General features: G+C 40.3%; 1 protein-coding gene across 1 annotated transcript in view; it reads left to right on the forward strand.

Moving 5' to 3' along the window:
- The window catches only part of slc6a5 (solute carrier family 6 member 5), a 28910-nt gene extending 23299 nt beyond the window's left edge, over positions 1-5611 (forward strand). Inside the window, exon 16 of the mRNA XM_011487398.3 lies at positions 1732-5611. Coding sequence (XP_011485700.2) covers positions 1732-1887 — 156 coding nt within the window. The 3' untranslated portion in view covers positions 1888-5611. The remainder of the gene's footprint in view (positions 1-1731) is intronic.
- Positions 5612-13143: the final 7532 nt, after the last annotated feature.

A 13143-nucleotide genomic window follows, 5' to 3' on the forward strand; every position in this document is an offset into this window, starting at 1 on the left:
AATTGAGATAACGATAAATTGTCGATTTATTGTGCAGGTCTAGTTAGAGTTGTTTTCTATGGATGATGCCACCCTCACTCAGTCCAGTTCACATAGTAAATATTAACTTAACAGTGTTTGCGATGAGCAAATTCCCTAACGCCATATTGTCATCTGTGATTTTGTGTCAATTAACTAATCCCACAGGTATCAGATGGATTCAGTATTCATTGCCTCTCTTTCCAACGAACCAAACTTTAGTCTTTATTTTCAAGTCGATTTTCTTTGTGTAATTGTGTGTGAATTTATATAAAGTGTTTTAGGATGAAATTTGTTTTATTTTTAATATTATTTTTCTAGCGTTGTTTTGTAGTGTGCTTCTGTGAGATAAAGCAACAGGAACACATAAGTAAGTTCTTAATTGTGCTATCTTAGATGACCCCACCCTTACATTAGTGTGTTATTCCTACCATGACAAAGGTGGATAAAGGTGGAAAAATTTCATGTAATCCATGGACACCAGTGAGCTTCACAAATCATTAAAGAAAAAAGTTTCAGTGTACTGTCTAGTGGGTCTAGATGACCCAACTCCCAATGTTAAAGTGCCTAGGATAGCACAAGGGTTACTGTAACTGCTAATATAACAAAAGTGTAAAAGTAGTCCACAGTTGTAATGGCATCACAAATCAGTGACAAAAGACCAAAAGGGGAAAACTTGAAAAATTTTGAGAGAAATCAAATGACAAGCTGTTTTAAAGACCCACCTTTTTAACATGTCCTTGTGGTATTTTCTGATGGAGGACATATATAGAGAGAATTAAGCTCAGAATTGCATTTCTGAGTATTTTGTTTATTCAAATTGTTGTGAATCAGAAGCAAACGAAACAATGCAGTTTGAAAAAGAGCGTATTTGTGATGTAGAAAATTCACTGGTCAGACCACAAGCTCCCTGCTCTGCTCCATTCTGATGCATCCACTTCTAGACGACTAGATCCTCGTCCTTGCGGCTGGATAGCTCAAATATTGCTCAACATTTTTGTTGTACCAGTAATGTTAGGTTGGGGGTTTGAGTAGGCTAAGAGAGCGTGTAAACAGAGAGCTCTCATCCAAGGCGAGGGGAAGATGGGCAGGGTTGCTCTGCCCCAACAGTCCCCTCCACAACTCAGAGGCAAATCTCTGATGAACTCCTGCCGCTCTGCAGAAACTATGTCCTATAAAACAACACGTTTTTTTTATCTTGGCTAAAAAGACCATAATCATACTCAAAAAACCTCTGATACCCCCTTTAAAACAGCTCTAAAGACAATTGTAGTGGGTCTTTGTCATACTTGGTAGTTCAAACATGAATGATTAGGCAAATCTGGAGAGTGGTTCAGTGTGCCCCACAAGGAACAGTCATGTTTAACCCTTGTGCTATCCTATGACCCCACCCTTACATTGACATGTTATCCCTACCATGCCAAAGGTGGATAAAGGTGGAGAGGATTTCAGGTAATGCATGGACACCAGTGAAGATCACAAATCATTGAAGAAAAACGGTTCAGTGCACTGTCTTGTGGGGTCTAGATGACCCAACTCCCAATGTTAAAGTGCCTAGGATAGCACAAGGGTTACGATGGAAGCAATTTGCAAAAAGACTTTAATGAGTGAGGATTTTGTTTTTTGTAGCCATGAAGTGCCTTGGATAGCACAAGGGTTAAGCGTTTATGTAGGCCTGGCATCTAACAAATTACTGTGTGTTTTATCCTGCAGCGCTTGAAGTTGGTCTGCTCCCCTCAGCCTGATTGGGGTCCTTTCCTGATGAAGCACAGAGGGGATCGCTACAAGAACATGACCGATCCCCTCGGTACCAGCTCTCTGGGTCTCAAGCTGCCCCCAAAGGACTTCCATCTTACTTCTTACCAGTAGCAGCGATCCTGCCAGCATTTTAACCACTACGTCTGACCATTTCAGTAATTACTTGGAGAAGGTGGATGCCTTTGTCCTTGTCGCCCCCACTCCTTTTTGCTCTTTGGTCTTGTTTGTACGCCTCACTGTTTGCTTCCCCGTCTTCTGCCTTTTCTTACAAATGCGGACACAGGATCCCTTTCCTTTTCCTTTCCATTTTTGCAATTGCCTGTCTTCTCTCAGGGAGGAGTGGCTGACCAAGTGAAGCCTGCCTCTCTGCTGCTGCTTCGTACTCAGTTAATAGGCTTTCTTTGCCTCCCACATATGTCCGCTGATTACTCCAGAATCCTTCCCAGAGAACCTTATTCCGAAAGAAAAATTGTGTCATAAAATGACAGCTCAGACTGCACTTGCAATATAAGACTCACTATAGCTGCTCCCAGTAGAGTTGTGTGTGTTTCTGTGCGTATGTGTGCATTGCATATTTGTGTGTAGACATAATGAATTGTGTTGGAGTAAGCAGGAAAGAGAAGAAAAAAAAGAGTCCCGGAAAAATAAAAAAAGAGAAAAATGCTTTAAGACATTGTTGGAAATCAGTTCCACCTGTTAGAGACAACTATTGCAACATAAATTATATAGATAATCGTAGAAAAAGTTTTAAAGTATGCTCTATTATCAAATTTTGTTTCTATATTGCAGTATATATATGTATAGTCATGTCAGCTGCTACTCAGTGGCTCTTGCTTTGTCAAAAACAGATTACAAGATCTGCGAAATGTGCCTCCAACGTCCCAGTAGAGTTCAAATGCATTCAGACATCCCCTTTCACTAGACATCTTTTAACCTCTGAAGACTTGACAGTACTAAAATCTGTATTCCTCTGCAAACCTGAGGGGCAGTGTGCAACACCTGCTCCATCTAAATATTAACTTGTGTTACTGTTGTATTATTTAAAATGTAGAGTTCAGTCTTTTTAGTGTTGGACACTGCTAACCCAACCCTTTCAAGTCTTAGAATTAACCCTGTAGTTACTCCCTGTGCACTTACTTTGGATGCATAGTTCTAGTCCTTGGGGTTGTGATCTTCTAAAGCCATCTGTGACATGCATTTGACATCATATTAGATTAACCTCAAATATTTAACACTATACTCATTCTGTGTCATTTCTTGTTCTGAACAGAGAAGAAATTATTTATATGTAACGTATTTATCAAAATTAAGCATTACTTGCTACCCTATACTTTTGTCAAATGCACTCTTTTAGTACAGAAGACTCTCCGTCTGCCATTGCCATGTTTGAGCAGATGAAGATCAGATGACAAAATGACTCCCCTCTCTGCCGAAAAGTGTGTTTTGTCTCTTGTAGCTTGTGGTAGAGCTCTGGGCATTGCTTTGTCTCATCATCCTCATCACTCATGCTTCTCCGTGTGTCCTCCTGGAAACAGGGTCTCAGGTATACTCCGTCGGACTACTGAGCTTGTTGCAAGAACAGCAGCATCTGCTGCAAAGAGACCTTAACAGTGCCGCCTTTGAAGCTAAATGACAACAAAAGCTGTGGTAAAGCGTTGCATAGGAGTACAATGTAGATACTTCTTGCTGAGGACTCAATGCTTAAGTGCTTAGTTTTAACTCTCTGTGACTTACAAAGGAAATGTGAATGGGCCAAGTGGATGATGTGAAAGGTTAATGGTGAAAAAATGAATTTTGCAACTTTCTTTGATTTTTGCAATATGTGTTTCATTGGCACAAAATGTGCATTTTTTCCCTTTCCCTCTCCACACTCTTCTGTCCACTAAAACCAGGCATTTAACTCTAATTTAGGGAACAGTTTCCTTATTAGTCATGATGTGTTCAGACTCAACCTTTTTAGGTTATAAAAGTCAACTGCTGTTTTTTTCCCCAGTGGTGGTCAGCCTTGTCTCTACTTTAAAAAAACTATTATCTTCAACTTAACAGCAAGCATCCGCTCTGAAGCCTTAAGTTTCTTCTGCTCATTGACATCTTCCATCTGTATTTTATCAAGGTCCCAATTGGCCTGATTAGGCTTTTAACTCAGCAGGTATCATGGAGTGTTTCTATTGTAACAGCTGACAGACGTTTAAGGATCTCTCTCTCTCTCTCAAAGCCATGTCTTTTCATAACCTTTGCCTGAAGACAGCACAGGTCTGATTTAGGTGTTGGGTTGTTTGAAAACAACACATAATCAATTTATGAGCACAAATATCCTGATGTTAAATTGTTAAATGCTTGCTACACTGTGTTTCTTTAAAGATGTTTCACTGTAATTGTTCAATTGTGATAATTATGGATGTCTGTGTATGCTTGTGTGCGTGTGATTGTCTCTGTATAGCTGAATTTCATTCAATCAAACATGTGCATGGCCCGTCTCAGAGTAGAATGTAGGATGAAATGTAAAGGATCGTCAAGCACTATTTCCTCGAATGTCTCCGTCAAACACACCGTCGTCTGTCTTCTTTGAGAAGTCAAAAAGTGCAAACTTCAAACAACGATCCGCTCCAAAACAAACAAATATTTTTGCTGTGAGTGTAGTTTGTGGTTTTAAAGCTTAAAATAATAAAACAAATGTATTGTTCTTTGCTGGAACACTAAAATGCTAAACGCCTTCATGCCCTGAATAATTTTAAAGAATTTATTTAGGGCAGCAGCTACAAAGCTGAATGTTTCACGGCACCGTGTTTCCTTATTTATCGGGATTTCCCTTTTTTGGAGTGAGAAAACTAAAGAAAGAAATAGCTAAGTAAATAAAGCTCTAGGTTTAATTAATACCTTTCTGCTTCATTAAATGCACCAGATAAAAAGCTTGCATGTGCAATTTGTGTTGCTGTCAGTCAGTGTCCATATATAAATATATTTTTTCTCTTGATAGTATAAGCTGGTGCATGTTTACTTTAGAGAACGTTATGTTCTTCCTAAAGTTGAGAAACAGAAGGTTGCTGTTGTCCATTTGCACAAGAGGAAAAGAAAAAAATAAATAAACTTGCATTTCTCTTGGTCTGCAATTAACCTATGGACAGTGTAGTAACCAAAGAAAGAGTATTCTACATGACCTTATCGTAATAACATTAAATATAAACTATATAAAAACAGGAATGTGTCATCAGCGTATAGGAGGTTGAGATACTGCCATTCATATAATAAATGTACGTCAGTGTGTGCCAATACGTTACAAAACACCTTCAGGTAACCATTGGCCTTATAGATGTCCTCTAATGGTAGAATATTATGTGTACTTCAAAAATAACACCACAGCATAGCTGTCTATCTCATGTAAAAATAGTATTCCTATTGTTATGTCTGTTGTGTCTTTTTGGCACCTTACTGTGGGACCTATGAATGCATAGGATAAATTTCTAATTACTTGAGTAATGTCATATATTTCTGTGTGTTTTACATGAGGCACTGCTGCCTATGGATATAGATATGTGCCTCCAACAGCCCATGACAGTCATTTGATTAAAAAAATTGAGAGTAGATATTATGTTTCAAATATGTTTCAAAATGAGTGATGTGTAAAAAACAATAGAACAGATGAATATATCATAAATGTGAAATGCATTTATTTATTTTTCACAATCATCAATCTTTGAGGCCCTACCTCAGTTTTTCTATTTATCTATAGAAATGCAATTGGATTATAGTATCTTTGCCAATAATAATATATATCGCTATTCTATCATGAAATGTATAACATATGAGTCAATAAATAAATAAATGTTATTGTTAATTCTATGTTTCTTTCTTTTGAACTCTCTGCTGCAAAGAAACCCAACCTGCTATCCAGTTTCTCCTGTAGGACAGCAGAACCAGGAGCACAGAAGATCTAAAGGCTGTTATCAGAGCAATGTAGGCATTTTGAACCCCTACAGACACTTATGCAACAGTTCCAGACTGAATGCTTGCTATTGCAGTTTTTCAAAAATGTTGGCTCTTAAGGCCATGTCACACAGCCACTGCGTACATTTTGCGCATCTTGCATGGATGAAAATTGGTTATATGTGAATACACGTGGAAAAAGTGAGAAAAGTTGTTGTCTTTATGGGAAATATCACAGATGCATCACAAATGAACCACGTCAAAACCACAGTAAGTATGAATAAACCACACAAAGAACACTTAAATTAACACAAAACATGAACCGTGCGTGATTATTGCGCTGTTTATATGCAATTCATTACTGATTCGTGTGTCAATTACGTAATTGAAAAGCGATATGTGTTCCGTGTAGGCGATATAAATGTTATACATTGGTGGACACAGGGGAACGATTCTAAAGAGCCAAAAATTTGCATATGGTTCTCGCAAAAATAACGTACATTTGTCTAATATTTATGTTAAAATTTTGTATAAACTAAGTAAAATACGCATAAACTGTATCATTTTTAACTGACCAAAAATTTTGAACAGCTCTAACCGATTCACATAACGATCTGTGGGCTAAAACCCCCAACTGACATCTTATCACGTCAGATTGACGAACGCAGGAAACACTCATGAATAACATGTATCACGCATGTACCACAAAGACTCATCTCATACGTTGAAAATGCGCAAAATGTACAAAGTTGCTGTGTGACACAGCTTTCACAAATATCTTAGTCAAAGCTACCCTTGTGGGTGAAAATGAGTTGTCTTTGAGAAAAATATAGGCAGACCTGTATGGGTTTACCTAAACTCTCACGGTCGAAAACAGGTCAGTGGGGGCAAAAATGGTAAGGTGGCTACACAAGCCTCAAGGGAACTGTAAGAAATACCTGCGTTCCCTGTACGACCCTCCAAATAATACTGTAATTATTAGGCGTGTAACGATTAATCCATTTATCCTACCAGACCGATCCATCTGAGGCAGGTTGTTAATCGAATCAAATCGAATTGCCCTAAACCATGATACAATCCTTTCTAAATTAATTGATTAAATTCCTTTGGATTATTTGGATGTGGACAAACAACAGTGGGCAGAACTTTAGGAAACTAAAATGTAAATGGATTTAACATTAGTTCCTGTTTACTTGTTTGTTTGCACACATATTTAATTTCCACTTGATCATCTTGAAGAAGTGAGCGACCTTGGGAGCATTTCAGGCAGACTACTCAAGCAGTGTGTTTACTTCGACTACTCCTCCCTAGGGCGGTTTAGTTAATCAACTCACCTGTTCAGCGTCCTATTTAAGTCCAGGTGTGCAGTTTTTCCTCTCTTCCCTTGCGTTCGTCGCCGGTTCTCCATGCTCGCTGTTCTCCTTCTCTCTTTTTCAGCGTCATATGTCTTCCCCCCGTTCTTTTTCAGACTCATTGGTCCCCCTTCTTCTGATGTGGGGGCGTCCGTCTTCTCTGCGTCTGCCCTTCCTTTTGCGGCTGTTCAGCAGGCAGTGTCGCGGCTCCCTGCGCGTCTTTCGGCACCGCTGCGGACGCGTCTCTGCCGTACATCTGCGGGGTGGGCGTCCTGTAGTGTTCCAGTTGTCAGCGGGGATCGATCGGGAGATGTCTGGGCCTTCTTGAATGCTGTGATCATCGGAATCCCAATGGTGAGCGTGCCATGCTGTCCTCTTCCTGTAATTTTTCTGTGCTGAGGCTTTTCCGAGGCTCTGCTCCACCCGGTCATCGGTGACGTCACGCCCCTGAGGACCTTGGAAATTGCAGTTCTTTTTCTTGAATGTAATGATATGCACCTGGTTCGGTTTCTGCTGTGTGGCTCTGCATCTTTTGGGTATCCTTTTGGGGATTGTGGGCTCTTTTCCGTGGTTGTGAGGGCTGGCGGTTGTCGTCTGGACGGGTTTCTCATGCTGGCTGAATTTTTTGTGGCTTTTGGTGTTTTTCTCTGTTGCTGTGTGTTATTTAGGAGCCAGATGTGAATATTGGCCATCATTCGATGCTGGCTTTATTATGGTGGCTCTCTGTTTTGTTTCTTTTCTGTTGAGGCTGCTGTGTACATTCGATAGTTTAACCAGGGTTTGGATTGGTTCATCGTTGGACCTGTCTCAACTGTGGACATTTTACTTGTCATTGGTCTATTTTATGCAGCATCTGTGGCTCCTTTCTCTTATCAATTCGCTTGGTCCGGAAACAGCGATCCTTGTGTCGTCACCACCGCATGCTCAGCATCTGGTTCTGCTCCACCCTTCCTCCCTTGGGGCCAGCTGATGTGTGGACAGTCACCCTGCTCTGTGTTCCTCAGAGAGTCAGAAAAAACCGAGTAGCACCGTGGTTTAATGCTGAAACACGTTCTCTTAAACAAGACACCCATAAGTTGGAAAGAGAATGGTGCAGCTCCGGCTCAGAGCAGTCTCTGAATACCTGGAAACATAGCCTATTAAATTATAAAAAAGCTCTGAAAGCTCTCTAGAGCTAGAACCCAGTACTATTAAACCTTAATTTCAGAGAATGGAAATAATCCAAGATTTCTTTTTAGCACTATTACTAAATTAACTCGCAGTCAGAGCTCAGTAGAACCACATGTTCCTGTTTCTCTCAGCTCTGATGATTTTCTTACATTTTTCGATAGTAAAATCTCAAATATTAGACATAAGTTGAATCAAGTTATTCCTAATATCAGCCCAGAGCAGGCTGAGATGGTAGAAGTGGAGGCATCCATAGAAACCTCTGTAACATTAGAGTGCTTCACTATTGTGGATCAAGTGGAAATAGCATCAATTATTACGTCCTCCAAATCCTCAACCTGTCTGTTAGACCCAATTCCCACTAGACTTTTTAAAGAAACCTTTCCCCTAATTAATGATTCCATATTAACGATGATAAATACCTCTCGTGAAACGGGTTACGTGCCACAGTCTTTTAAATATGCAGTTGTTAAACCTCTTCTGAAAAAGCCCAGTTTGGATCCTAGCAACTTGGCCAACTATAGACCAATATTAAACCTCCCCTTTATTTCTAAAATCCTAGAAAGAGTTGAAGTTAAGCAGCTTTACTGCCACCTACAGGACAACAGCCACTTTGAAGACTTTCAGTCGGGGTTTAGACCTCACCACAGCACGGAAACTGCTCTAGTTAGAGTCTCTAATGACTTGTTATTGGTTACAGAAAAGGGACTACTTTCTATTCTGGTCCAGTTAGACCTCAGTGCAGCCTTTGACACTATCGACCACAGTATTTTACTCCATAGATTAGAGGGATCAGAGGATCTGCTCTCCAGTGGTTTAAATCCTATCTATCCGATAGATATCAGTTCGTTAATGTAAATGGACATTCCTCTCAGTGCACTCGAGTTAACTATGGAGTCCCACAGGGCTCAGTTTTAGGACCCCTCCTGTTTATGATTTACATGCTACCCTTAGGAAACGTAATCAGGAAACACAGCATTAATTTTCATTGTTATGCCGACGATACGCAGTTGTATTTATCCATGAAACCTGACCAGAATGACAATATAGAGAAACTGAATGCCTGCATCAGTGACATCAAGACCTGGATGACAATTAATTACCTCCTCTTGAACCCAGAAAAAACTGAGGTCATTATACTTGGTCCTAAAAACCTCAGAGATGCTCTGTCTGCTCAGATAGTCTCCCTGGATGCCATAAGTATAGCCCCCAATTCCACAGTTAGAAACCTTGGGGTTTTGTTTGACCAAGATTTATCATTTAAGGCTCACATATCTCAGGCGTGTAGAACTGCCTTTTTTCACCTGCGGAATATTGCTAAGATCAGAAATCTACTTTCTAAGAGTGATGCTGAAAAACTCATCCATGCATTTTTTACGTCGAGGCTGGATTACTGTAAGTAATTGTTAGCATGAACTAGCAGAAGAGATAACATCACTCCTGTGTTAGTTTCGCTCCATTGGTTCCCAGTTGATTCTAGAATCAAGTTCAAAATCCTCCTGTTAACCTATAAGGCCTTACATGGACTGGCCCCGTCCTATATTAAGGACCTCATAGTCCCTTACCACCCAAACAGAACACTTCGCTCACAAAATGCAGGACTGCTTGTGGTTCCTAGAGTTAATAAAAGTACAGTTGGAGGTAGAGTATTTAGCCACCAAGCCCCTGTTTTATGGAATAAGCTCCCAGCTCATGTAAGAGAGGCCGACTCAGTTTCTACATTGAAAGTTAGACTGAAAACATTCCTCTTTGGACAGGCTTATTATCAGATTAGTTAGTATTCAGAGATTATTTAACTTAATGTGAATGTGTTTAAATTAAAATTAATAACGATAACAATTTGTTTTTATTAGGCTGCTAGAAGTTGAAGCTGGGGTAGCTAGGGTGCACTGGGGTTTTGTCCTCTTTTCTCATCTACTTCTACCCTTTCTCTCTTCTCTACTCTATTCTCTATTCTTGATAATTATTCATCATTTAGTTCTCCATGCCTCTGTTTGGTGCAGTGCGATTCATGTATTGTCCCTCTTTCCCTCTCCCCTCCTGTGGAGTGGGAGTGCTTCCAGATTCCAGTTGGCTCATCCGTGCTCCTGTTCCTGACCATGTACCTCGTCTTTGCTCCTGCTCCTACACCTGGCTGTGGATCCTGCCTCTGGCTCGTCTCTGCTTTGTACCTGGCCGTGTACCTCGTCTCTGCTCCTGCTCTGACACCTGGCTGTGGTTCCTGTCTCCGGTCGATTCGCGCCCCTGACCTTCCCCCCCAACTCCGGCTGGATGAAGCTTGTCTGCTGGACTTTATATATGTAGTTGTAGATTTAGATAAGTCAATTCTTCTCTAAGGGTTCAGGTAAATTGCCTGTCCGTCCTGGGGGAGGATCCCTCCTTCATGTGGGCACCCCTGAGGTTTCTTCGTTTTTCCGGAATCTGTTTTTTTCAGGAGTTTTTCCTTACCGCGAAGGGGGGTCTAAGGGCAGGGATGCCAGTATAGCTTAGTCAGTTTGTGAGTTAATTTTAGTATTTTCCTATTGAACTTCATGTATTCATGATCCTTTTGAGTTCATGTTTCACTTTTTCAATTACCTATATGAAGCCCATCGAGACGACTGTGAATTTGGGCTATACAAATAAAAAAATTTAATTGAACCCAAATCCACAGCTCTAATGGTCCATTCATGGATCATGGTGTTCTGAGAGAATTCAGCCGTGGAGATTATTACAAGGTTGTTTCAAGAAGTGTGATGATAAATAGTTTAATGCGTCATCGGTTGACATGGTTTAGTGTTTAAATAACTTCACACTACGAGCAAATGTTATCCCTGGTCATAGAAACAATATCACTGACGCTCTCTAGCTTCAGTTCCAAGAGTTACATTTTGTGTCCGCAAGCCAATCCTCAATCTGACTTGCTTTCAAGCAGATGACACTCGACTACAAGCATCTCCATTTAGAGACTTGTTGTACTCCACCTCTAACTGTCTAGTGGGTCATCTAGACCAGTGTTTTTCAACCTTTTCTGAGCCACGGCACACTTTAACCTTAAAAAAAATCCCGCGGCACACCAGCATCCAAAAATTAAAAAAAAAAGGAGAAACTCATACTCTGTATTGATCTACAGCCCCTCCACAATCTCACGTGCATTTTTGAGATAATTGTTGCAGAAAAAGCTGGAAACTGCAGCTGTTTTTTTTCTAAAAGATGCAATAAAAGATAAGTTAGAAGATTTAAAAACAGTTTGATGTGTGTTCGTTGGTTTCAAGACGTTTAACAACAGATCTCCGTATGCGCTGTCACTCTCACAACCCAATGCATCATGGGAGATGTAGTGCATAAAACGGCCGGAGATCGGTTTTCGGAGCTTCATTGTTTTGTTCACTTGTTCCACGGTCTGATACCGGATTCTGTGGGAAGCTACACCGCTAAAGACAAGCTTTAGCTGGTATTTTTGTTAGAACTGAGTGACTTTACGAGCTAAATCGGGACAAGGAAGTGAAGACTTTAACCACTTCTGATTGGTCAGACTGATGACATGTGATTAAGCCTTCAAGAATGATTGGTGGAGACAGTTAAAGGGACGGGACGTTTCCAAAATACAGCCGAAGGTGCAGCTGAATCGCGGTACCTTATCAAAATGTCTTTAATAAAATAAAATAAACGCAAAGAAAAAGTATTTTATGATCTTTTATATTCCTAACTCCTCAGTGTTTTATCAGGGCCTGTTTGGATGAACAGAGAGCTGAAATCATGGAGATGGTAATTGCTTTTAGATCAGTTAATGAGGGCAATTTCTCCACGGCGCACTTGACCATCTCTCACGGCACACTAGTGTGCCGCGGCACACTGGTTGAAAAACACTGATCTAGACCCACTAGACAGTGCGCTGAACCTTTTTTCTTCAATGAATTGTGAACTTCACTGGTGTCCATGGATTACATGAAATCTTACCACCTTTATTCACCTTTGTCATGGTAGGGAGAACACGTCAAAGTAAGGGTGGGGTCGTCTGAGATAGCACCAGGGTTAAGCTCAGGTGTGCAGTTTTACCTCTCTTCCTTTACCGCAAGCGCTGCATTTTTCACCTCACCCTCCTCCCCGGCTTCCATCTGTGAGCTCTGTTACCCAAAAGTTTTATGGAGATCTTGTCTTGTGTAATTGAACGGAGCCTTATGCCAAACTAAAAGAATGTGAAAATAAATGTCTTTACTGCATGAGTTGTCTGACTGAAATGCAAGGAATCTGGAAAACTTGAACTACACCGTTCAGTAACAGGTCTTTATCTCTGAGTCACACTGGTTGACGTTTTGGCAAACGATATCCTGGATCAATTTTAGTTCAGTAAATCAGATCTAATCAGATCATTCAAAATGAACTAATATTGGCTGTGAATCAGATCGTCAAGCACAAAATAAATGAAAAAATTTGTTTTAAAAATCATTACACCTCTAGTGTCTAACATTATTGTCAATGTTATAAGGCATATTCTGGAACACTGGCTAACGGTTTTTGGACCTCTAACATTCTTAATCAGTCACATCAGATGTGTTTCCATTGACTACAAAATTGTGCAAAGTGGATTTGCACAGGTAAATTCACTTAATGGAAACACGTAAATTTTGAAAAAGCTCACTTTTATCAAAAACAAGTTTTTGTTCTTGGAGGAGGTGGTTGTTGAGGTGTATCAAAATCGAAATATTTTGCAAAACTGCAATGGAAACGCTTTTCTAATTAAATGAATCACATGACCAACAACTCTGCGCAGGTTAACAGTTTGCATCCATTTTTTTAACCCACTAAGTCAGTTGTAAGACATTTACTGGGTTGCCAGAGACTGTCCTGCCTGCTGATTCACCCTGGTTGCTCTGCACGCTTCCTCAAAACTTGCGACATCTGTTGCATTGTGCTGTGTGATGCAACTGAAGATTTCAAAGTG

Source organism: Oryzias latipes, chromosome 3, assembly GCF_002234675.1.
Source record: "Oryzias latipes chromosome 3, ASM223467v1".
Classification (NCBI taxonomy): domain Eukaryota; kingdom Metazoa; phylum Chordata; class Actinopteri; order Beloniformes; family Adrianichthyidae; genus Oryzias; species Oryzias latipes.